The following is a 27583-nucleotide window of genomic DNA, read 5'->3' as shown; positions in this document are numbered from 1 at the left end:
AAAGGAGTAATCAAGAAGAAACTATGAATTTCAAACATTTCACCATGTGTAGAAATAGGCTATATGTTTATGTTTTGCATCTTGAATTAGTTAACTGAATACATACCACACACCTATCACTGAAATGGAACTTTTTTTTTTTTTTTTTTTTTTACTTACTATTGGGTCTTTATTTTGCTTTAATGTGAAAAATGTGTTTGTGATCCTTTTCTCCTAATTTATTGACAGATGGCTTAAAAATTGACAGTTTAATATTCCTAGCCTTTTTTTTTTTTAAACTACTAAGCACATACTTGAATGAACATGTGCAAATCACCCACTCCCAAACATTTTATTTAAATTAAAAATCATTTGCAATGCAAGAAATCTGGATACACTCAAATGCAGTATTCAAGTGCAGATTTGGGAATAATCCGAGAGCACTTGCTTTTTAGTTTGGCATGCATACTTTCCCAATGTCCTTGCTCATACGATATAGTAAATGCAAGAGAGAATGAGATCATTACTGGGTGAAAACAAATCTCAACACAATGGGCCAGTATATAGCAACATAGTAAATGATGGTACACAAAGATCCAAAATGCCTTTCATCTGCCATTATTTAATAAGGGGCCAATATAATAAAATCCTCGTCAAAACCAACACAAAGTGTTTTATACCAAGCATGTTAAAAACATGCGCCCTCACTCGATTCAGTAAACTAATGGTATGCAAATCAAACTGGCACTAAAAATCCACAGTAAGCCTAAAAAGCGTGCCAAAACCAGCATTAAAACAGACGCACAGAAAATTGTGAAACCAGCACTAGCTTCAAAATATTGCAGTATTCCCTACTGATTGATAGAAGCGACCTAGGCTGACCTGGGGTGTGAGTGGTGGTGCTCAGGTGTCCATCTGTTTCCTTGCATGGAAATAAAAGGCAGCCTCTTCTAGGGCCATTTTGTCAGCGCTGGGTGGCATTAGGCGAGTTCTGGACTAGGCGTTGGGAAGTTTTGCGGGTGTTGGATTTGGTGGGGGTTGTTTAATTGTGATTGCTGAGTGGTGCCTTTTGTGCTGCTTGTTTTTCCTTTGCTCCATTAGTTCTGTGGAATTTTTTTTTTTTTAAGTTGCTCCTATTTCCATTTGAAGGTTTTTGAGAAATTTCAAAATATTGGCCAGGTATATTCCCCACCTTGAATATTTCATCAGATATTGACAAATTTTACTTACTGTCTACATGTATTCCTGTCCTCAGCAAGGAGAAATTATGTCTTATCTGTTAATTTCTTTTCCTATACTTCTACACTAGTCCAGAACCTGTGTGTTATCCTCTCATCTAGCATATATGGAGGCAGAGATTTTTTTTTTTTTTTTAATGACATCACCAGCTTATATGTCATATCTAGAACTAATTCAGCCAGTCTACTACCGTTAAACCTACAAACAACTATAAAAAAAAACTAGCAATGAAATTTCAAGTATCAGTAATAAAAAAAAAAGTCAAACTAAAATGTCACAGCCTACCCCAACTATGCTAACTTTAACATTTCCCTTTTAAAGAAACATTTTGCAAGAACACACCAAATATGAAAATACCTAAAACTGATATTTACTCTCTTTCTTTGTCCGGCCCCATTAGGCCTGCAATGCCCCGGCATCCCAAAAATGCTGCGGGGGAGGGGACCCATGGCTATTCACTGCATTTATTTTTTGCCAGAGGGACAGATAATTTGCCTTTTGTAATCCTTGAGTGGGAATTGAACTCTGGCTTCCCTGGTTCAGGGCCCATTGCTCTGACCACTAGGCTACTACTCCTCTCCAAAGAAGGAGCATGTCAGAAGTGGAATTCAAATCCACACCTCCATCTGCAGGGCACTCCAATTCAAGAGGTTAGGAGTCCCACAGCAGCCCTAAACTGAAGGCCCCCCGAAGGCCCCCTATCTTGTGACGATCTAGGGCCATGACAAGTGCCTTCTTCCCCTCAGACCCAAACAGCCAAAAACCCATGGGAGACTGCAGCTGCCAGAAGGACCGTGAGAACCTCGCCTGTCCTTCAGTCGGCCCTTCCTCCCCATAGCGTCAGTGTTGCAACTCTGATTCCCTGTAACAAATCCAAACTGAACTCTTCCTGGGCGAGGAGGAGGGAGCGACCCGCCTCCACCGACCCAAGGAAGGCCCTGGACACATGCAACCATTCATGGCCACCTCCCAGGAGGACTGGAACACCTCGAGGAGTGACCAAAAATACGGCAGTCTTCCCGGTGGGGGGGCAGCCGGCTCCTCCAGCTGGCCTCGAGCCCCATGTAGAATAAGCCAGTGTGCAGCCCAGCGCCCACCAGGGTCTCAACTGCACCCACATGCCACAGACCCTCAGCTCAGAGAGGCGAGCCAAGAAGGAATGCCTCCACCGCAATGGCAAGCGTCATTCCAAGGGCCTGATTAATGCCGTCTCGGTGAGAACCCCAGACCCTTTGAAGCCCACCTGGTCCCCCGGACAATGCCAAACTGCCCTGGTGGGGTGTGGGCTGTCCACAGTGTCCACACTGTGGACAGCTGCAGGAAGATTGGCTGCAAGGAGGAGAGTTGGAAAAGAAGAGACCGGAAGTGATGCTTCTCAGCTCGGCCTCGGGCCCCAAGCAGAACATATCGCCACTGAACCTGGCGCCCGGAGCCCACCACAGCCTCCACTGCATCCAAACCCCACAGGCCCCCCGCTCAGAGGGCGAGCCACAAAGGCGCACCCCCACCACAACGGCGAGCTCCACTCTAAGGGCTTGATCCACGCCATCTCCGGTGAATGCCCAGGCCCCTCGATGCCCACCTGGTCCCCATAGGAATGACACCAATCTGCCCCGGGGGGTGCACCATCCACACCGCGGACGGCCACAGAAAGATAGTCAGCATGGCAGGGCAGAGGAAGACAAAGAGAAGGAGCAGGCAAAGCCATCATTGGCCCCCAGAACCCTTCCGCTGGTAGCAGCAGCAAGTTGCGGCCCAATCCCACCGCGCCATGTCAAACCAAGCTGCACCTCACTGGTGCCATCCGGCAGTCCGTCTTTCTATGCTGGGGCCCTCCTCCATATATGCTGAATGGGAAAGGAAGAGGCCGGATGTGCCTCAGTCGCAGCCTTTTAAAGGGCCGCGACGTCATCATCCCATGACCACTAATCCTATCTCTTCCCCCACGCAGCCGTGCCAGGCGGCGGAAGGAAGGGAAGCCGTGCCACAGGTCAGACTCAACCGGGCCAACACGCGCAGTGCACGGTTACTTGTGGGATCTGGGCACGGGCCCACTCATTTCTGATTGGTGGATATATATGTTTCACCCCACTGAAAAAATAGGAAACATCTATTTAGGAGTAAACCAAACTACCCTTTATTTGTCCATAAAAACAAAAAAATTGCAGCTAGTTGAACCTTAAAGGAATTTAAAGCTAAACCTTTATCCAATTCACGCTATAAAAAGGCTAGAATATCCCCCATCTGTGCAACCAATAGAGAAAAATTCCTATTTCTGCAAAAATCCTCAAAAATGCGACAAATTCTTGTATAAGATAGAGAAGTAGTTCTTTTCTTAGAGTGCAACATCGTAATAATCACAGAGAGGGAGTAAACTCTCTTTACAAACCTTGCCCTTTCAATAACCAAGCTGTAAGCAAGAATGAAGCTAGATACTCCATTTCTACAGGCCCCTGATGTGGAAGGCCCTTGACTTGCAGTAGATGTAGAGACTCATCTATTAATAACCTCCTTAGCTCTGGATACCATTGCCTTTGTGGCCAGTCTGGAGCTACTAAGACCACTGACAATTTTCTTTTCTATTTTTCTCAACACACGAGCTATTAGCGGCCATGGAAGACAATGATACAAGAACTTGTAACCCCTCCAACTTTGTTGAAAAGCATCCATTGCCTCGCTGCCTACTTTTCTGCGGAGACTGAAAAACCGTCTTTACCTTCTTGTTTTGACTGGAGGCCACCAAGTCTATCTGTTGTGGCCCCCATTTTTGCACTATCTGAAAAAAGGCATCCTGACTTAATGCCCACCCTTTAGGATAAATTATATTCTGACTTAAAAAATATGCCTGAACATTGATCTGGCCTGCTATGTGTTGAGCTGTCAACTGAAATAGATGGCTCTCAGCCCAAGTAAACAAGAGATTTGTCTCCTCCGAAATGCCCTGACTCCATGTTCCGCTGTTGCATTGTCGTATAAGACTCTCACTGCCTTGCCCTGAAGGAGATTCTGAAAATTTAACAGAGCAAATATGATGCCTCTGGTCTCTAAGCGATTTATAGACCATTAAGCTTCACTCTGGGCATAATAATTCATATAATGAGCTCCCTAGCCTAATAGACTGGCATCCATTGTTAGCAGATCCCAATAGGACTTTCTAAGGGCATTCCTTTTTGCTAATTCAGGAGATATGACCACCATTTTAGAGACGCTTGAATCTCGTTTGAAAATGGAAGGCCTACACCATAATCTGGAACTTGTAGATTCCAACTCGAAAGGAATGAAGTCTGTAGAAGTCTCATATGAGCCCTTGCCCAAGGAACTAATTCCACAGTTGAAGCCACTGAACCTAGAAGCTGCAGGTAATGCCAAGCAGTTGGTGCTTGCTGAACTGAAAAACTTCACCTGGGAACAAATCTTTGAGATTCTCTTTTGTGGTAGGTATACCATACCTGCAGCCATATTGAATACCACCTCTAAATGTTCTATAGTTTGTGAGGGTTGTAAATAACGTTTTGCAAAACTGATCACCCAACCTAACTGCTGGGAGTAATGAAACTACCGCTTCCGGCAATGCTACTCCCTTGGAATATGATTTGGCCCTTATTAACCAATCGTCCAAATTAGGATGAATCAAAATTCCCTTCCTTTTTAAAAAGATAGCTACAACCACCATGACTTTTGTAAAAGTTCTTGGAGCTGTTGCCAGCCCAAAAGGTAGGGCAACAAACACTATAAAAAAAACAAAAAAAAAAACCTGGAGAAATGTTTGCAAATCTAGTTTTATTGGAATATGAAAGTAAGGCTCTTAAATCAAGGGATGATAAAAACTCGCCCTTGCGAACTGAAGTGATAACTGTGCAAAAAGATTCCATCCAGAATTAAGGGATATATATATTATAATTTATGCCCTTAGATCCAAAATGGGTTTGAATCAACTGTCCTTTTTTGGAATCACAAAATAAATTGAAAAATATCCCTTTTGACGTTCCTTGAATGGAACCAGTCAAATTGCCTATAATTGAATCAACTTATTCAATGTTCAATGAATTGCGGCAACCCTGACTGGAGTATGGGCAGGTGAGATAAGAAAATTCTCTCTTACAAATCTTCTTAATTCTGGGGTGAAACCTTTTTGGATTATATCCAAAACCCATTTGTCAGGATTCATTCCTCAAGAAAAGCCAGTAACCTGCCCCCTGTAGGCTCACCTAGAGAATAAATCCTCTGGGTTTCATTGCATACTCTGTGAAGCTCTGGTGGACCAGGTAAAATCACTTCTTGCTCTTCTTATCCCTCGAAAGGCCTGAGATCTACCTTTACTTTTTGAAAACTGAGGAATTCCTTACTTACCTGGTCTATATCTTTTAGCTCCCATGAATTGACAATCCCAATACAGTTGAAAACTGGGATGGGTTTTATCTTCAGGTAATCTTTGAACTTTTGAATCACCCAGATCTTTTATCAAAAGATCCAGCTCCTCACCAAAGAGATATTTACCCTTAAAGGGTAAATGCGAAAGTCTGGATTTGGCCCATGAGTCGCAGACCAATTTCTTAGCCATAGAAGCCATCTAGCTCCACAGAAATAGCTACAGACCTAGCTGCAAATCTAATTATGTCATATAAAGCAACAGACAAATAGGCAGTAGCCAACTAACTTTGTGGTGCTTTCAATCTCAGATAATTGCTGAATCCAGCAGAGCAGATATCTAGAAACATAGCTAGCACAGACTGCTCCCTGAAGCACAAAGGAACCTGCAGAAAAAAGATGCTTAAGAACTGACTCTAGCTTCCTATCTTGAGCAGTCTGAAGGGTTGCACTCCCTGCCACAGGGATGGTAGTTCTGGCTATCACAGCGACCATCGCATCTACTGTTGGTTGTTGGAAAAGACGATCCAATACCTCTGGTGGTATAGAATACAGCCTATTAACAACTCTTAGGTGCCTATAGCCAGCCTTTGGAGATTTCCACTGACAATCATAGCTTCAATCTCCGAGTGCAGAGGAAATAAAGAAGCTGTCTTCTGTGTACCTCTCAAGATTGGATTCCAACCTGGAGATTCTTCAAATTTTTCTTCCTCAAGGCCGACACAGCCTGCAAAATCAGTGCTGACATTTCCTCCTTTTGTAACAATCTGATCTGTTCATTTTCTCCCAACTGAATCTCACTGTCTTCCAATAAGTCCAGTCCACTTCCACTTTTATCATCCTCAAATCTTAAATAAGAGGGACAATCCACCTCTAAGGAGAGAGCTTCCTGATCCTCCAATTCCAATTTCTTTCTCTTATGAGCTATTGGAAATTTCAGAAGTTGAAATTTCAACTTGACCATGATCTGCTATGCCTTTTTGCTGATCCTGTAAGGCATGAAAAGCCTGATGCAAAAACTTAAGGTCAGGAGAAAAGGCACCTGTACTAGTGCTAGAAACTTCCTGCTTTGTTTCATGAAGGAAGTCCAGCCCCGGTACGGGTCCTGCCCTGTATGCTATTCCAGGAGGCCGATTCCAGATGGCCGATGCGACCAAGTCAGCTGTTGGAACTGTTGAAGCTAATGGCTCTCCAGAGGAAGAAATTGTCCTGGGTGAAGACTGCGTGTGGAGGAAGTCTTTTTGATGGAAGTAGCTAACCGGCAATTCAGATTTACTGCGGCAAAGAGAGCACAGACTTCCTTCAGTGGATGTGCTCTTAGCTTCACAAACGCTGTAGTGACTATTTTTCTCAGCCATCAAATCAACTTGAAATAATTCAAGTATAAGGCTGTAACAAGGCAATCAGCTTAACAAAGTAGTAACTAACTACCTTTTTCCTCTTTCTTTACCAGAAAAACAAGTCAAATGGTGCTTTCACAGCACACTTCACTGCAGAAGAAACATCCATAGGAGCATGGCCCATATATAGCCTTAAAATTCATGCTAAGAAAATAGTAAGAGGCTGATTCCTAATAAATAAATCCTTCTGTTCTATAACGACTGAATTCAAAAAATGTCTATCCAGCGGCTGGAGGCAGACAACACTGGACTGAATTAGTTCTAGATATAAACTTGTGATGTCATTAAAAAAAACAACAAACAAAAAAAACAATTTTGCCTCCATGTGTGCTAGATGAGAGGATAACCTATAGATTCTGGACTGGTGTAGCTGAAGGACGAGGAAAGCAATTTAACTTTTCCAGAAGAGAGTATGCCAGTCTTTCACTTACCTGCTGTTGTAACCGAAGCTTGTCCTCTTCCAGCTGTTTTATTTTCGACTTTTCCATCTCTACTTGGTGCACACAGTCATCTCTAACACGCCGCATAGAATCATGCAGCTCCTGAAGGCCACGCTCATGATCTGCTTGCAATTCAGACTTTACTTTTCTGAGCTAAAATTTAAAAATAAATATTTTTATTCAATGCAATCACTATTTAAAACTATAGGATGGCAAAATGGCTCAGCAAAAGCAATGTACTGCTGAGCTGAAGACCCAGGTTCATCTCCTAGACTTGGCGCTTGCTCTTAAGGCCAGCAGGGTTTGGGAATGTTGTACAGGTGTTTAAAACTCCTGGCACAAAGAGGGAATACCAGGCACTACAAAACAGGTAACCCTCAAGGTATTAACAACACTGAAGGAAAAATATTTTATTTTATTTATTAATTATTATTTTTTTTTTTTTAGAGGACCACGCTGATCATTTGATGCAGTACCGTGCTGATTATTTGAGACAGGAAGACGCCGATATTTTTGGTCTACGTTGATTATTTAAGAACATACCATACTGGGTCAGACCAAGGGTCCATCAAGCCCAGCATCCTGTTTCCAACAGTGGTCAATCCAGGCCATAAGAACCTAGCAAGTACCCAAAAACTAAGTCTACTCCATGTTACTGTTGCTAGCAATAGCAGTGGCTATTTTCTAAGTCAACTTAATTAATAGCAGGTAATGGACTTCTCCTCCAAGAACTTATCCAATCCTTTTTTAAACACAGCTACACTAACTGCACTAACCACATCCTCTGGCAATAAATTCCAGAGTTTAATTGTGCATTGAGTGAAAAAGAACTTTCTCCGATTAGTTCCAAATGTGCCACATGCTAACCCCATGGAGTGCCCCCCAATCTTTCTATTATCTGAAAGAGTAAATAACTGATTCACATCAACCTGTTCTAGAACTCTCATGATTTTAAACACCTCTATCATATCCCCCCTCAGCCATCTCCTCTCCAAGCTGAAAAGTCCCAACCTCGTTAGTCCTTCCTCACAGGGGAGCTATCCCATCCCCTCCACCATTTTGGTCGCCCCTCTCTGCACCTTCTCCATTGCAACTATATCTTTTCTGAGACGTGGCAGCCAGAACTGCACACAGCACTCAAGGCGTGGTCTCACTATGAAGCGATACAGAGGCATTATGACATTCTCCATTCTATTCACCATTCCCCCCTCCAATAATTCCCAACACTCTGCTCGCCCTTCCTGACTGCCACAGCACACCAAACAGACGACCTCAATGCGCTATCCAACATGATGCCTAGATCTCTTCCCTGGGTGGTAGCTGATGTTTCGAAACAGATCATATATTTATATAGAGAGTATTAGAATCTGGGATATTACATGTGGGTAATAATGTTATATAATTTTTAAGAATATTTGTGACTTTTTCTAGATTTTTAAATATGGGTGAATGAATGTGATGTGTGAGTGTGATAGTTTTTAATTGTTTATACAGGAATTTGTATCTTAATAAATAATATTGATTTATAATGAAGTTTGTATTTTCTCTGTGGGGTGGTATAAAGCACTACAAAACAGTAGACTTAAGAGCATGTGTGTGCCAAATTGCAAAGAGAAAACAGGATAGAACTGCTCCTCAATCCATCAAACAAAAATATATCTAAAAAAGCAGGATAATTTAAAAACCTCACTGGCTATATTTGAATGCAATTGGTTAAGTTAAGTTATCCAGCCTTGTGTGGCTGGATAACTAGCTACTTAACCTGGTATCTTCAAAGATAGCCCATTCAATAGCACTGTAAATCTAAAAAGAGAAAGTCCTTTACAGGCCTAAGGCCTGATTCCCAACCCCCCCCCCCCCCCCAATGTTTTAAATGGGCCCCGCCAGGCTGAAGAGACCTATTTGGGGGGGGGGGCGGAGGGGGATGACTCTCCACCCTCTCCTTCCCCTGTTATGTCTTTTTCAAAACCTCCCTGCTGTCCACCCTCCTCACTCTCTACTATAAATCTTTAAAAAAAAACCCTGCTGGAAGTGAGGTAACCTCTACCAGCAGCAGTGCTGGAAGTAAAACAGGTTACCTCGCTCCCAGCAGAGGTTTTCAGGGTCTGTGATGGAGGAGTAGAGGTTACTGAGATTGCAGATGGGTAGAGGGTAGGGAGGCTTTGAAAAGAGCAAACAGAATAGGGACGGAGGTGATGGGGGCGATCTGTGACCTCACCTCCAAAAAATCTTCCATCTTCAATAGGGGTTTGGAGGATGGGGCTGCTCAGTCAAGCAGGGCCCGTTAAAATATTGGAAAGAAGGGTGGGAATTGGGCCACAGGCCCACAAAGAATTATTATTTTTTTTTTAGGTTATACAGTGCTGCTTAACTAGATATCTTTAAAAATATCCAGTTAAGTAAGAGCAAGTTTGCATATCATACCTGACATTCCATTTAACAAAGCCCAAGAAAAAGCAGAGGAACTTGCCCTCTTCTTCAACAACAAAATAGCCAACCTTCTTTCTAAGAATTTGCTCAATACTTCTTCCCCTCATAGTACCTTTATACACCATAACAAAAACATCTCACTCAACACATTGGAACCCACTACAACTTCGGAAATCCATAGAATACTGAAAAATATGAAACCATCGACACACCCATTAGACCAAATCCCTTCCAAATTACTCCTCCTTATTCCGGACACCATATCTAAAGCTCTGGCAGACATAATCAATTGCTCTTTATCTAAAGGACTCTACCCTGACGACCTCAAAATGGCATCAATCAAACCGCTCTTGAAAAAACCAAAGTTAGACCCAGACGACCCCTCCAATTTTCGCCCTATCTCAAACCTCCCGTTCATTGCTAAAGTCATGGAAAAACTGGTTAACTCTCAATTATCAGACTACCTGGAAGACCACAAAATTCTCTACCCTTCACAATATGGCTTCAGGAAATCGTTAAGTACAGAATTTCTCCTAATTTCCTTAACAGACTACCTCATCCTAGGCCTAGACAAAGGCCAGTCCTATCTTTTGATTCTCTTGGACCTCTCAGCCGCCTTTGATACTGTTAACCACTCCATGCTCTTAAACCAACTATTGAACATCGGCATAACAGGCTCTGCACTGTCCTGGTTCCACTCATTCTTAAAAAATAGAGGCTTCAAGGTAAAAATTCACAGCAAAGAATCTAAACGCTACCCTTCATCACAAGGAGTTCCCCAAGGTTCATCCCTCTCACCTACCCTCTTTAACATCTACCTCCTCCCTCTCTGCCAGCTTTTAACCAATTTGAACCTTAAACACTACCTATATGCCGACGATATCCAAATTGTAATACCAATCAAAGAATCCATTAAAAAAACCCTCGAGCTTTGGGATTATTGTCTACAAGAAATCAACTCCCTCCTTTCCAGTATGAATTTAATCCTAAATTCCTCAAAAACGGAACTCCTTCTCATATCCTCTGAGATCTGCCACACACCCATAATTCCTCAAACTAATTTACAAACAACAAAAGTAAGAGATTTGGGCGCAATCATCGATAATAGACTTAATTTAAAAGCTTTCATAAACCAAACTACTAAAGACTGCTTTCATAAACTGCATGTTCTAAAAAGAATAAGACCACTGTTCCACAACCATGACTACAGGACTATCCTACAAGCAATAATCTTCTCCAAGTTAGACTATTGCAATTCTTTATTATTAGGTACCCCATCAGCACACACCAAACCACTACAAATGGTTCAAAATACTGCAGCCAGAATCCTAACAAATACAAAGAGAAGAGAGCACATTTCCCCAATCCTTAAAGAATTACACTGGCTACCAATTCATTTCAGAATTCTTTATAAGTCAATCACCATAATCTACAAATCCATCCAACAAATCGCTCCTCTCAACCTACAAATCCCTTTCATAAAACATACTTCCTCCAGACCCATAAGAGAGTACTACAAAGAGTCACTACAAGTACCGCCTTCCAAAACTTCCCTCCACATAACTTACAGAGATAGGGCTTTCTCCACAGCAGGACCCACGCTTTGGAACTCCATACCAACGGAACTTAGACAGGAACCCTGCTTACTGACTTTCAGAAAAAGACTTAAAACATGGCTTTTCAAACAAGCCTTCCCAGACGCAGATTAAAAACTATTCTATCCGATTTTCAACCTCCAATCAACATATTTTATTATTATAACCATCCTGGTATCCTACCCCTAAGCATTATTATCATCCAGAATCTTCATTACTTATGATTTCGCCTTTATTGTTAAACTACATACTTGTACGGAACAATTCATTGTTAATCTCAAACATCCATTTTTGGAAATTCCTCCATTCTACAGGTTTATACACTTTGTTAAAGTTTCTATCTTGTCTTCTTCTTGCTCCTAGTTGTACGTCTCCCTGTTTATTGTAACTGCATCTATATTATTTATAGTTCATATTATTTCGTTCTCTGTTCCGGTTATCACCCATTCTTTATTGTAAACCGGCTTGATGTGATATTATCACGAATGCCGGTATAGAAAAAATTAAAATAAATAAATAAATAAATATCGTAAACTGTGTTTTCCGGGGATAGCAGGATGAATTAGCCATGACTTTGGGAGAACGTCCTCCGGTCCTCTAGGTGGTGGAGCTTTCTCAAAGCACACAGAGATGTGCTCTATGTGCCCGTGTGGGAATATCTCCCATGTGACTCCCATCCTGCCTCAGTCTGTTATCCAAGCTCTGTATGGAGTCCAATAGGAGACTGTCCGAGGAGGTGGGCGAGAATTACATGGCTAATTCATCCTGCTATCGATAGAACACACTGTTTACAGTAAGCAAACTTGCTCTTTTCCACAGATAAGCAGGCTGAATTAGCCATGACTTTGGTGAGTTCCAAGCTGGAAGGTTGGAGCGTTGGCGCCCCCTGGGGGCAATGTACCACCTCTTCCAGTTTCTAATGACACAATCAACCTGGTCGCGGACAGTCTCTCACTTGTCCTTGACAGAGGCTGGGTCGATCCTTTCTACCTTTTATGGCCACCTGCTGATCAGCAGCGGTGTAATGTGTAAGGCATGCAAAAACGGTTGCATGGCGGCTCGCGAATGTCCATGACAAGTGCATCCCTCGTAGTGCGAAGGATGCCGCAATTGCTGTGTCTTGGTGGCCTCGGCGCAGCATCAGAATACATTATGTTTGCTGGAGCAAGACAGGATGCACTAGGACCCGGAGCCCAGGCACTTCATCTTGAAGGACGCCCCAGTTGGGAGTGCTAGACTCTGAGTGTACATAGCGGTCACAGTATGTTGAGCAGATTTGGGATCCAACATGTGAAGTCGCCTTCTGTGTCTGCCTTAAGCGGCTCCAGGAGACGGTTGCACAGTTATCGCCTGAGTAAGACGGAGAGCTGAGATAATCCCAGGAAGGGCGAGGACTCGTTCATAGCACTGCCCTGTCACAGTGAAATTTGAGGTACGATGAAGCAGTGAATAAGAACCCATCGTTCATTGACCCTCTTTCCTGAACTGAGGGTGACCTGGGTGGACTTCCCCCCAGCATGATGTCTCTGGTGACAGCTGTCCAAAGATGCATATAGCAGAAACCTGGGTTGAGTCAGGCTTAGGCTAGAGTTTCTCGGGACCACTCTCCTTCACTGCTGGCGTAGCGGGAGGATCCTTCTGTAATCTGGAGTTCAACGCTAGGTATGACACCAGGGAGTCATCCTGAGGAGATGATAGGCTGGATTGGCGCTGGATTGGCGCTGAAGTGCCCTGTCCGATGCCATTGCCCTTCTTTGCTCAGCATGGGGGAAAAACTCTTCTACACGCTTCCTGGTTAGCAGAGAAGGTTCGATCCTTGTTCTCCACTCCACTTTGCATGCTTGGCGCAATTACCATGGCAGTCCTTCCAGGCAGGGTACTTACTGGAAGACCCTTCAATGCTGTGTTTCTGGATCGGTAAGTTCAGATATGTTGATGTGTCCTTCAATCTCCTCAACGTTGGATGCTAGCAGGAGCACATCAGGTGGAGGAAGGATCACTTTTCCTGACAGCAGGCCTCGTGTTTGTCCATGGGCATTAGCTTCCCAATGGGTGGATGAACCAGGCAAGCGTTCCATGGTCTCCGTGGACCATCGAGGTCCTGAGTGTGATTCCAATCCCATTCGAACTTCATCTCTGAGTGGTCCTCATTGAATGTGGGATATGAGGAAATTATACGGTAGTCTCTTCATCTCTGGGAAGAGGGAAGCATCTTGTACTAGGCGAAGCCCATGTGGGCAGATGGGGGAGCCTAGATTCCCTATTGCTTTTGGAGATCAAGATATACTAGGATGATCCCCACCTGATGAGGTAACCTGCCACTGCGTGGCTAGATTCCCATTCTCAGGAGTAAGGTGTCACTGCATCCGTCGACCGTGGAATCCCTGCACAGGCTGTGGCTATTCAGAGTGTGAGGCCTGGGCTCCTGTCTACTGCCAGACGAGTCCCGCTTCTCGGCAGCTGTCTGCAGAGTCGATCCTCCTCCTTCATTTGACTAGGGGATTGTCCTCTGGCCACCTATGCGGGCCATGATTACTACCCTCACTGGAATCAATTGGGTTTGAATCTGATGTGTATGGGTGCCCCCGTCTTTGTTGGAGACATGGTACATCCATTGGTGAATGGCCCTCCTTTGGGCCGCCATGGAGGGTGACTAGCACCAGAGTTGCCACCTCTTGCACTCGTCATATTTTGATCTGGTCTGGTGAGGGGTGCAGGCATTGCATCCCCGTGTTGTCCACCTCGATTATTAGCAGGTTACATATAAATCGCATGGCTGATGCCGCTATCATTTTCCGACTGGTTGACACTTGCTGGCTGAGCACTGTGCCCTGCCACTAATCCAGCTGCAGACCATGGTCCTTGGATTTGGGTAGTCACATTTTATTTTCCTTTATGCCGACTGTTGCCCAGGGCCACCAAAGAAATTTGCTGAATTTAGTACTTCGTTTTCTTGGTCTGTAACACATTGTTACAGCCCTAAGTCATCTCTTTCTCCAATGAGTTGAAGGGTTTTGTCCCCATGTGACTGATAGCGAGACCAGCTTCCTCAGCACTGTGGCAGGATCACTGGTGCCCCAGTCACAACTAACCCTGTTTTGTCGATATCTGAAACGGTCATAGTATGACATGAACCTCCACCTGGGGTCAGGCAACCTCAATCGACATGACCAATGCACTGGACAGGAGAAACATTCTTCCTTCTTAGGCAAGAGGATGGTTCAACCCCATGTGTGTAAGCAAGATGGACTGACAGTCTCCCCACTCTGTCATCCTGATCAGAGAGGTGTTCGGTCGGAGAGTTTTGAACATAGGCCCCTTCAAAAAACTCTTCCCGTGCAAACCTATCTCGGAAGTGCTAGTCATCTCACCGATTGGCGATGCTCTCCTCTGATGAGGCCCAACAAGGTAAGTCCACGTACACCTGCTGGCTGGCCTCCTAGGCCTTGCCTATATTTATGTTGGAGCAACACCTCCATAGCTCAGTATACGTCCAGCATCGACCCTGCACGTCGGATGCATCTGCCAACTCTCCCCTGCACCTCAATCAGGTCGCGACACCTCTGTGCCAGCAAAGGGAGGTACGCAGCTTGGGATCCCCAAATGGGAAGATACCCGCTGCCGAATGAGCTGATGCCCCAGCTTCAACCAGTCACTCTGCCGCTTTGACACAAATGCCTCGCTGCATCGGATGGATGAAGCAAGTGGAAGCATCTGCTTCGATGAGGCGCACCGATGTGTCAGATTTGTCAAAAAAGCGCTCGGATGCTTCGAGTGGCTGGGTGCATTGGATGCATCGGGTGGCTGGACATTCCACGATGCTCCACTCTGAACCAGCACGGGGTGCTTAACAGAGTCTCTGGCTAGCCATAGGGCCTTGCCGAAGAGGACCTTTCTGCCCTCATTCTCAGGGAATGCCCATCTGGGCCCTGGAACAGACTCAATGACGCCTGGTCTGATACAAGCAGCACAGACCCAGCTTCCACCATCCGTTGTGAATCTTCCTCCAAACAGCGAACGAAGGTAACTAAATTAATAACAAAAATAAAGTAAGAGAGAGAGAGCTCCGCACGCACCCAGCAGTGTTGAAAGAACAAGACTGAGGCAGGATGGGAGTCACATGGGAGATACTCCAACACAGGCATATAGAGCAGTGCTCTGTGTGCTTTGAGAAAGCTCCGCCACATAGAGGACCGGAGGTCATTCCCCCAAAGTCATAGCTAATTCAGCCTGCTTATCTGCAGAAAACAAATTATTTGGCCAGTTACAACTGAAAATTGGCTAAGTTAGCTAGATAACTTAGACCGCCCTGAAACACCTCTTTTTTTAGCCAACTAAATTGTAGTCAAATAATGACTTATTCAAAAAGTTGCAATTTAACTGGATATCTTGAGTGTTATTCAGCTAAATGGATTTGAATACTGATCTCGCTATATCTCCTGGAGTGGCATATAAATAATTTCAGGAATATTTTAAGATTTCCATTGTATTTGAGCCATTCCTGCTTCAACACTGAAAACACTTAGCATACATGATTTTTTTTAAAAAAGGAAAAGGTATAAACTAAAATTTTACATTAAGTATGACTCATTAAAATCAAAGTAAAATCTGGAGTGATATAAAATTTTTGCAAACAGCAGTCCTCATAGTACTTTTCTGTTGCTGTCTGTCCATTTCCCTCAAAGCCAAAAGACTCCCAGTGAAACCATAGTTTAAAGATAATACACAAAGGAGGAGAGTAAAAATAGGAATTGAAATGTTTCTTCTAAAGATGTGAATTGGAACCGGAATCGGTTCGGATTCCGGTTCCAATTCACATGTGGGTTTTTTTGCATCGGGCCCGATCGCGGTTTTGTTTATCGGCTGCGCCCTAGCCGATAAACAAAAAACCCACCCTGACCCTTTAAAACTAACCCCTTAGCTTTCCCCTCCCTCCCGACCCCTCCCAAAAACTTTTTACAGGTACCTGGTGGTCCAGTGGGGGTCCCGGGAGCGATCTCCCGCTCCGGGCCATCCTCCTGCTCCCGGGCCATTGGCTGCCACTAATCAAAATGGCGCCGATGGCCCTTTGCCCTTACCATGTGACAGGGTATCTGTGCCATTGGCCGGACCCTGTCACATGGTAGGAGCACTGGATGGCCGGCGCCATCTTGTGCTCCTACCATGTGACAGGGGCTGACCAATGGCACCGGTAGCCCCTATGACATAGTAAGGGCAAAGGCTATCGGCGCCATTTTGAATACTGGCAGCCGACGGTCCGAGTACAGGAGGTTGCTCCCGGACCCCCGCTGGACTTTTGGCAAGTCTTGTGGGGGTCAGGAGGGTCCCCCAAGACTTGCCAAAAGCCCCTGGTGGTCCGGCCAATGGCACGGATAACCCTGTCACATGGTAAGGGCAAAGGGCCATCGGCACCATTTTGATTAGTGGCAGCCGACGGCCCGGGAGGACGGCCCGGAGCGGGAGATCGCTCCCGGGACCCCCACTGGACCACCAGGTACCTGTAAAAAGTTTTTGGGGGTGTCGGGAGGGTGGGGGAAGCTAAGGGGTTAGTTTTAAAGGGTCAGGGTGGGTTTAGGGGTTATTTTTGTGTGCCGTTTATCCCGCCCTCCCCCAAAACGATAAGGGTACCCCCACGATCAATATCGTGGTGTTTTCCTATCGTTTTGGGGGAGCCCCCGATTTCTGACGATATTTTCAATCATCCGAAGCCTGATTCACATCCCTAGTTTCTTCTAAAATATCTGACTGTGCTTACCTCTGCTTCAGCACTGGTAAGTTGACGTTCACGTTTTTCCAAATCTGCCAGCGTTTTCTGCAGCTGTTCTTCCAAAATACTGTACTCTGCCACCTTAAAGAACAAACACTGTTTTTACTTTTTTTTTATACATTTGATAGTTTGTCTAGACCAGGGGTTCCCAGCTTATTTGAGAATGTGGAGTCCTTTTTACTCTCCAAAATTTTCACAGATCCCATATGCTTCTTTCATATTTACCTGTAGTTATGTGTTAAATATAGAAAAGTTATTAATGTAATAAAAAAAATAATTATAGTCACACCAGATTCACTGATAATATATAAAACTTAGTAAATAATGCTTACTGATATAAACTGAATACATATAATTGCAAAGCACAGCTGTAAACTTGCAAGAATGTACTCATATTCAGTAACTTATGTAGTGTAACTACTAGCAGCTACACAGCTGTATCTGGACCTGGAGTGACCTGAGGGAATAGAATGGTGGAAGGAAAGAGAGAGTTGTGGGATAAAGAAACTGCTGGAGGGAGGCAAAGAGACAGCGACTGATGGGAATGGGCTGGTGGAGAGAGAGAAACAGAGCAACTGGCAGGGATGAACTGTTGGAGGGAGAGAGAGTGACTGGCGGGGCTGGACTGGTGGAGAGTGAAAGTGACTAGTGGGGGCTAGATTGGTGGAGTGAAAGAGTAACTGGTGGGGCTGTACTGGTGGAGGGTGAGAGACTTACAGGGATGGACTGGTGGAGTGTGAGAGAGAGAGAGAGACTTGTGGGGATGAACTGGTGAAGAGATAGAGGGAGACTAGTTGGGATGGACTGTAATGCAAAGAGATTCTGGTGGAGAAAGGGGGAAAGAGGGAAGTTTGAGGCAGGCTCACATCACTAAAAGGTAAATGTGGAGAGATTTGGTGCACATATTTCCCTTTTAAGCCCTCCCCCCCCCCTCCCAATCATGGTGCTGCCTTTTTCTTTTTTTTTAATTATAATTACTATTTTTAAAGAAAATCTATGACAGGGAAACTACCTTGTTAGTTTGATCCAGTGGCTCTCTCCTCACCTGCCTGTCACCAAATTCCATATATGAAGAGTCAGGACAACCCAATTCATAAAGCACTGCTACAAACACTTTGCACTATTAATGCAAAGTGCTGAACATGCATGTCAGTTGCATTTCTAAACAGAAGAACCTTCTAAGTAACAAAGAAACACCTGACTAGTTTCAACCATCTAGTAAAATAACCACTAAAATTACTCAAGTGCATCAATCAAAATTTCTTCTATATAGGAGTGGGACAAATCCCAATATAATACCTGCACGTCACATTCTAGAATACCCTGCATTCACAGAAACTCCCTCAACAAAAGCTGCAGAGCAGAACAAGGACATTTCCCCTTACCAATCACAACAGAAAAATAATATATAAATTTACTACCAGGAATATTGTATAATATAAAATTCTGCAAAAATGTACTCAGAATCTATAGGAAACTTGCTACACGATAACATCCTAATTACCAGACTCAAAGAGTAGCCACCTTACCCCTAAAAAAGGCAATACTGCAAATATTACATCAGGTCCTAAAACACCAATACACCTCCTATTAGGAAAAAACAGAACAAGTCAAGCTGCTATAGATCCCTATATAGAAACCACACGCTAGCAAAATTGCTCACCTAGGTCACATGAAGAACACAGACAGACTCTCACCAAATACAGCATACAGAGACCAAAAATATTAAAACTGTGCAGACAAAAACTGAACTGGAAACCGCAAGCAGGAAGATTCTGTAGGCCTGATTTTAAAATTAATTTACATATTCAATATTGGGTTTTACATGTGTAAATGCACTTTACTCGAGTAAATGGTTTTTGAAAATTGCTACAATAGTATGTTACATTTATGCACATATATCCTTTGAAAATAACCTCTTGCATACATTACAACAGTGGAAAAACAGAAACCTCACCAGTCCTTATAAAATACCAAATAATACAATCAAGAAATATAAAATATCAATAGTAAAACCATACTAATAAAAAGAATATTTCAAAACAACCGACATATACAACATCCAATAATTTGAAACTTATAAAAATTATTTTTAAATCTCCCAAACAATAAAATATTTCAAAACATTAGACACAAACAGCAGCCAACAATTAAAACTAATAAGGATTTAAAGATTCCCCATTCTCCATACCTGGGAACTTTTGATTTCCAGTCACCCTGAGATTGCCATAGATAGTGGGTTTGGGGAGAAGGGCGCACAAATTTTCTCCTCTCCTCCACACACACATACAGCACAGTTTCATTCACTCTCTCACACACATGCCTTCAAAAACATACACCTGCTCCCTCTCTCTCATACATACATGCTCACACACATATGGTTCTTCTCTTAGAATGCTGGCTCTCGTTCACATGCTCCCTCTCATACACATATGCTCATACCACACTCCCTCCTCTCTCACACAAATGCTCTCACACACTGGCTCCCTCTCTCATACACACATGCTCTTGCTGTCACAGACACAGACACACGCTCTTTCCCATTCATACATACAAGCTCCCATTCTCTCATTCACACAGGTTGCCTCTCATCAACATCCCTTCTTCACCAAGCCTCCTCAAAAGCCTGCCGGTAGCCCCACAGACTGCTTCATCTTTCTGCTGCCGGCGAGATGGGGTGCGTCGGCAGCCCAGCGGCCTGCTTCATTGTTCTGCTACTGGCAAGATAGGGTGCGTTGGTGGCCCAGCGGCTTGCTTTGTTCTTCTGCCGCTGGTGAGATGGGGTGCATCGGCAGCCCAGCAGCCTTGCTTTGTTTTCCTGGCACTGGCGAGATGGAGTGCGCTAGCAGCCTGTCAGGCCCTCTTCACTCTTTGGCCACCTCGGGATGAAGTCTGGCGGCAGCCTATTGGGCTTCTTCTTGGCGCAGGCTTTTTCATCTTCTCCCACAGCTCACGGGCCCTCTTTTATGATCTGTCAGACGTCTAGGGCTCCATGAACAACAGGTTGAGAACCACTGATCTAGATGATTCTTTGTTCTGAAGTAGAGACATTTCAAATTGTCCATTTTTAAAGCTGAATTGCAGTCGGTTTAGACTATAATCATGTGCGTTATTGGAAGCAACATAAAACAAACTGGTTTACTTATCCTCTGAAGAAAGCAGTTTGCTAGTCATATATATGGGTGACATCTTTGGAATCTGGCACCCTTTTCTAGACCTTCCTTAAAAAGTGTTTGTAAATAGTTTCACAAAAGAAAATGATAAATACTTTCCAAAATTATTTATTAATCTAAAAGAATAAAAATGTAACACAATATATTAGAAAAATGCATTCTAAAAACCATCAACCACCATTCTAAGGGATTCACCCTCAATCACACAAAAAGCATTAACTACACACAACATACTATGCAAAACAATTCAACTCTGTACACAATTTCTTTTGGATGTTTAAAGCTATGATATACACTGGTGATATTGTATTTACTGGTTCTTCCATACTAGTGCTAGATACTGTGATATTGAATCAATGAGAACCATCATAAGTATCTACCTTATAAATGGCCTGTGACCGACGGCCCGCAAATGCGCAGTAGAGCGCAGCTCTACTGCGCATGTGCGGGCAAGGATGTCGATCAGAAAAAAAAAATGGCGGTGGGGCCGCAGGAGCGGGAGGAGAAGCAGCGGCGCCGCGCGCGCGCGGTGCCGCTGCTTCTCCTCCCCAGATCTGCCGGCAGATCTCGGGGGGGGGCGCGGGAGTGACACCCCCCCCCCGAGATCTGCCGGCAGATCTCGGGGGGGGGGGCGCGGGAGTGACACCCCCCCCCCCGAGATCTGCCGGCAGGAGCGGGAGGAGAAGTAGCGGCACCGCGCGCGCGCGCGCGGTGCCGCTACTTCTCCTCCCCAGATCTGCCGGCAGATCTCGGGGGGGTCACTGCCGCGCGCGCGGGAGTGACCCCCCTCGAGATCTGCCGGCAGGAGCGGGAGGAGTTAATGGAGCCGGGTGAGGGTTGCGGGAAGTCGCGCTTACGGCGCCGGGAGGAAATGGAGGTGGGTGAAGGGAGGGAGAGGGGGACTGAGTGAGTGGGAGGGAGGGAGGGAGGGAGAGGGGGACTGACTGAGTGGGAGGGAGGGAGAGGGGGGACTGAGTGGGAGGGAGTGAGGGAGAGGGGGGACTGAGTGGGAGGGAGTGAGGGAGAGGGGGGACTGAGTGAGAGGAGAGGGAGGGTGGAGAGGAGTGGGTGGGGGAGGGGGGTGGTGAAGAGTGAGGGGAGAGAGAATGAGGGGGAGGTGAGAGACAGAGGGATGTAGCCCGTTTTAACGGGCTTTACGGCTTGTTGTATAAATGTATTGTGTCATCTGAGGTGGTGACATTGGATGGCCTGTGGGATCTTGTGGCTGGTTTCGGGACTACACTAAAAACTTTAAATGTTAAGATTTCTCTTTCTCTTCAGCAGGTCCAACTCTATGGAACTCTATCCCACCTGACTTGAGGCAAGAACCATGCACTCCAACATTTAGGAAAAGACTAAAAACTTTGCTTTTCAAAAAAGCGTTCCCAGGCCTCGATTAAAACCTCCAACCATCAGCACAAACTCATATTCAAAAATTGGACTAAAATAAAAATCCACCAACTACCCTCGCACACGCAGCACCTTACTCCATCCTTCATAACTCTATTATATTTATTTATTTTGCTATACAACTACATTATTTGATGCAATTGGCGGATATGTAAATATTTCTTTGTTTTTATTTCTCCCCTCTTCTAGATCCTAGTTAATTTCCCCTGTTTTATTGTAACTTTCTCACATCTTTACTATTGTTTTACTGTACTTGAAGTTTGAATTGGAAATATTGTTTACTTTGTTACTCTCTGCCTTACACACATTGTTAACTGTAAACCGGGTTGATGTGATGCTAGTCATGAAATTCGGTATAACAAAAATAATAAATAAATAAATAAGATGGACCATTCTGTTTCTAAATTTCAGCAGAATTTGTTGGAAATGCAAACTCAGGTTAATCTGATGTCAACTAGAATATCTGCAACTGAAGAAAATGAAAAGAAACTTCAAGAATTTAATGTAGCCACAGCGAAATACAGAGAGGTCCTTGCAAGATGTATAGAATATTTGGAGAACAATGCTAGACACCTCAATTTGCACTTTCTTAATTTCCCAAGAGTGGCTAGGGAAATTCCTTTTACAACATTGAAGAAATTCCTGCAAGAAGTCCTGGGATTTACAAGTGAAAATCTACCATCAATAAACACTTGTTTTTTTTCTTCCTAAACCTATAGTTTCTACAGTGGCAGTAAATACTTCATTTCAAAATGATCTGCCTAATTTTCTTGAGAATTCTGCAATGGAGGTTATTGATAGAGGAACATTATTAGATTCTTTTATTTTCTCATGTGATTTAAACACAGTAATGAAAAAATACTTCAAGAAGTATCCTGTTAATTATTATACTTTACCCGTAAAACTTTTTCCTGATTTAGCTTCAACTACTCAAATTTATGAAGAGGGTTTTTAACCATCCGCCAAGATATTGTTGCTTTAGGCTTTTCTTTTTCACTCCGTTTCCCTTGCAAATGTATAATTAGAAAAGGAGATGAGTGCTTTATCTTTTTCTCTCCTGAACAGTTAAAATTATTTGTTGAGTCGAGGAAACCAATCACTTCTTCTCTGGTGCCCCCATGAAGAAAAATTAGTAGCGCTGGATGTCTATGCTATGCCTTTTCCTTTTGAGTATCTTTTAAAATTTTTCTTAATAGATCTCCCTTAAATTGCTTTTTCTCCTCCCTCATTTTCAATCCTAAGAGGGGGCTTGCTTGAATAAAAACAACAGGCCTTAGGTGGGAACAGAGGTGGGTTCTATACCTCAAACAAGTTCCGAAGGACAGATCATCCACACCTGCTGTCACATCAGCCATCCCTGTACAAACAATGTGATGTGGATGGACAGAACTCCACATCACAGTCTTGCAGACCTCCTCCACAGGGACTGCTTGCAAGTGGGTTACCAACATTGCCATGGCTCAGACAGAGATCTTTGACATGACTCCCATGATGCAATCCTGTCTGGGCATGACAGAAAGCAATTTCATCTGCTAGCCATTTAGATAGCGTCTGTTTGGCAACTTCTATCCCCAGTTTGCTTTTATCAAAAGAAACAAAAAACTGGGTGGACAGTCTATGGGCTTCTGTCCATTTCAGGTAGAAGGCCAAGGCTCTTTTGCAGTCCAAACTGTGCAGGGCTATTTCACATCTGTGAGCATGAGGCCTGGGAAAAAATGATGGAAGCATGATTGACTGATTAAGATGGAAGTCCATCCCTACCTTAGGCAGGAACTTAGGATGCATACACAAGACCACCCTATCATGAAAAACTTGGTATGAGATAGATAAGTCACTAAGTCCTGGAGCTCACTGACCCTGCATGCTAAAGTGACTGCAACCAAAACTTCGAGCTTCCAGGTCAGATACTTCAGGTCACAGGAGCGCAGTTGTCTCAAAGAAGCTAAGACTATGTTGAGGTCTCAAGACACAGCAGGAGGCCTTAATAATGAAGCAGACTCCTCATGAAATGTACAACTATAAGCTGTATAGAGATGGGCTTACTTTCTACACAATGATGATATGTGCTAATCGCACTAAGATGAACCCTAACAGAGTTAGGTCATGAGACCAGCATTGGAGAGATGCAGAAGGTAGTAAGCTTTTGTGTAGAGCAGGAGAAAGGTCCAGAGCCCTTTGCTCACACCACATGGAGAACCTCCTCCACTTCAGTGCAAAGGACTTTGTGGTGGAAGGCTTTCTGGAAGCTATGAGTGCACGAGATATCCTCCGAGATGTCAAGGGGTTGAAGGATCAACCTCTGAACATCCAAGATGTGAACCAAAGGGCCTGAAGTTTGAGATGCTGCAACCTACCCCGATCCTGAGTGATGAGATCTGGAGAAGTCCTCAGTCTGATCCGCTTCCAGGTGTATAACTCCCGGAGGAGCAGAAACCAAATCTCTCTCAGACAATGAGGGGTTATGAGGATCATATTCCCTTTGTCCTCCCTGGGCTTCAATAAAGTCTTTGCCACCAGTGGAACTGGAAGATACATATACAGAATACCCTAGCCCCATTGGAGGGCAAAAGCATCTGAGCCCAACTTGCTGTGTACCATGAAGGTGGAACAGCAGATATGGACCTTCCTTTGCCAAGGGGCCATGAACAGCTCCACATCCTGCATCCCCCAGAGGCAGAGATACTGTTTTGCTACTCCTTAGTCCAGGTACCATTCATGGAGTCTGTAGGATTAACTCAGTCTGTCCGCTACCCCATTCTCTAGACTAGCCAGATACATGGCCTCAAGCACCATCCTTTGAGAGAGGCTCCACAATTAATTCTGGATCGCTTCATGACACAGGAGGTAAGAGCCTGTACCTTCCTGCTTGTTGATGTAGTACATCGCTATTTGATTGTCCATCTGGATCAACAATTTTGTTGAAAGGCCGATCTCAGAGCCCATAACACTTACCTTATCACCTGGAAGTCCAGGAAGTTGATCTGCAGCTGACATTCCTGGGTGGAACAAATGCCCTGGGTGCTAAGCCCATCTACATGGTCACTCCATCCCAGGGTGGATGCAGCTGATGTCAAAACAAATTTGTACTGAAGGTATTTGAAAGGAAACCCTCCATACCGAATTGGAAGTTTCTCACCACCAGGACCAAGTACACTGGAGTGACTTGGATTCAGATCCAAAGAACCTAAGTAGCCTGAAACCGCTAGCACTGCAGGGTCTATTGGGCTCTTTTTATGAAAAGGTATGCCATGGGAATAACATGCATGGTTGCGGACGTGAGGTCCAACATCCTCAACATGTGCCATGCTGACATCTGCTGGCTCACTTGGATCTTTGCTGTGATGCTACACTTGGTCAGAGCCATGTGTAGCAAAGCTCTGATGAACTCCACTTGAGGTAATGGGCTGAGATGGCACTTGGAGTAGTTTATGATGAACCCTAGTGACTCCAGCACCTGGTGATTTAGCACAGGGACTCCTTGGCCCCTGCCTGAGAGGTGCTCTTTATCATCCAATTGTCCAGATGAGGAAACATGTGCAGTCCCAGTCTGTGAAGATGTGCCACCACCACAGATAAGCATTTTGTGTTAAACTTGCAGGGCAGACACTAGCCCAAATGGTAGAATGAGTTACTGGAAGTGTTGGCTCCCCACCACAAATATGAAATGCTTTCAATGACTGGAGAAGATCTTGATGTGAGTGTAGGTGTCTTTAGATTGAGAGCATAGCCAGTAGGGATATGCAATTGTTTAAAATGAAACTGCAAAACACGAATAAGGCTAATTTATTTCATTCTAGGGCCATAAACTGAATCGGGCCCCCAAATGAAACTAACATTATTCTTTGTTTTGTTTTAAAAAAAATATATATATCAGTCCTAGTTCTAGGCCTGAAGCTGGGGCCTTGCCTAGGACATAGGCTGAGGCCCAAAGCAGGGACCGCTGCCTAGGTCAGACCGCAATGCCAGGGTCTTGGCCAAGGTCCCCGAAAATTTAAAAATATTAAATAAATAAGAACTGACCTGATCTGTCGGGTCCTGAGGCCCAGGCCAGATGCTGCAACCTGACCCAGAGGCAGGGTCCTGATGCCGGAGCCTTGGCCCGAACCTAGGCCCGACGCTATGAGCCAACCGGGAGGAGCTGGGTCCCGACACTGGAGCCTTGGCCCAGACCCAAGCCTGACGCTGCGACCCAACCTGGAGACCACCATGAGACTCAAGGATGCCGTCATTTGGCAGTGAAGAGCCAAAGAAAGAAGACAGATGGGGGAGCTCCCAGGCTTGAACACAGAGGACTGGGCCTGATCCTAGGGTTGGGAGCTGGCCTCAGGTCTGGGTCCAGGCTGAGGAGAGTCAGGACCCGGCCTCCTGGTCAGGTTACGGCATTGGGCCCGGGTCCGGGCCACCAGCCTAGGCCAAGGCCCCTGTGTCAGGACCCGGCCTCCAGGTCGTTACTGCATTGGGCCATGGGTCTGGCCAAGGCCCTGGCGTTAGTATCTGGCCTCTGAGTCAGGCAGAGGTGGGGTGCAAGCTACAGTGTGCTCAACCTATGCAAGGCCGTGGCTTTGGCCTGGGTCTAGGCTGAAACCAGTAGATCCTCACTGGACAGGGTAAGTGGGGTCTGGGGAGGATCCTGGCCCCAGCATTTTTGCAGACAGGAGCATCTGCGAGGCCTCATTTTCATTTTTTCGCCTTTTTTTATTTGATTTGGTTTTTTTCCCTCAAGAATGAAAACCAATCAAACAATCCATGAACCAAAATTCATGAAAAAGCTTCTGAAAACGAACTGAATAACAGTTCAAGTCCCACTGTCACTCCTTGTGACCTTGGGCAAGTCACTTTACCTTCCATTGCCTCAGGTAGAAACAGATTTAAGCCCTCTGGGGACAGGGAAATACCTACAGTACCTGAATGTAATCCGCTTTGAAGTGCTGAAAATAAGTGTGAAAAGCAGAATATAAAAATCTAAATAAAAAAATAATTTAAAAAATGAAATTTTTTTCTCTGCACATCTCTAATAGCCAGTACCCTTTTTATAGAAAAGGAATGAAGGTGCCCAGAGAAATGATCTTGAATTTTTCTTTATTTAGAAACTTGTTCAAGGACCTTAGGTCTAGGATGGGACAAAGTCCCCCAGTTTTCTTTGGAATCAGAAAGTACTGGGAGTATAATCACCACCTTCTTTGCCCTGGTGGAATGGGCTCGACTACCCTGGCCATGAGGGAGGAGAGCTCCGCAAGGATTACATCCTGATGAACTAAGAGTCCCTAAAATGAACTTGAGGGGCAACTTGGTGGACACCCAATAGGTTTACTCTTTACCCCTTCTGTACACTGCTGAGGACCCACATGTCACAGGCTGCACTGGGTCACTGGCTCATGTAGAAGCGTAGACTGCCCCCGACTGGGAGGTCCACTGACATAGGTACTGGGATGCTGGCTAAATGCTCTCTGGTCCAGTCAAAAACCCCTGTCCCTTGAGTTGACAGAGGCACTGGCAAGGGGCTTAGAGACCCCTAGGTTGGCTATGAGGGCCCTTTGTGATAAGGATCAAGACAGTGGAAGATAGTGTCTCTTCGGGCAGAAGACTTTCTTGGACCTGATCTTTGAATCCTCCTAGATGAGGAGGCTGGGTCCTTAATGCTTGCAGAGAGCTGACGGAGCGACGCACAGTGATCACATATCTGTGCCACTGCATCCTTCACATGAACTCCGAAGATATTCTCTCCCATGAATGGCATGTCAGCAAGTCATTCCTGCATCTCTGGATGGAGATCAGAGACCTG

The 27583-nt window shown here is 44.7% G+C and overlaps 1 protein-coding gene across 2 annotated transcripts in view; it reads right to left on the bottom strand.

Annotated features, from left to right (window-relative positions):
• The window catches only part of CEP120 (centrosomal protein 120), a 419833-nt gene that overhangs the window by 107641 nt on the left and 284609 nt on the right, over positions 1-27583 (bottom strand). For both annotated transcript variants that reach the window (XM_029619774.1, XM_029619782.1), the window contains 2 exons: positions 17207-17299; positions 7418-7579 (listed from right to left, as the gene is read on the bottom strand). In XM_029619774.1, the coding sequence (XP_029475634.1) occupies positions 7418-7579; positions 17207-17299 (255 nt within the window). The remainder of the gene's footprint in view (positions 1-7417; positions 7580-17206; positions 17300-27583) is intronic.

This window comes from Rhinatrema bivittatum, chromosome 1, assembly GCF_901001135.1.
Source record: "Rhinatrema bivittatum chromosome 1, aRhiBiv1.1, whole genome shotgun sequence".
NCBI lineage: Eukaryota > Metazoa > Chordata > Amphibia > Gymnophiona > Rhinatrematidae > Rhinatrema > Rhinatrema bivittatum.
Note: the sequence above shows the minus strand (reverse complement) of the source record. Positions and strands in the feature narration are given on the sequence as shown.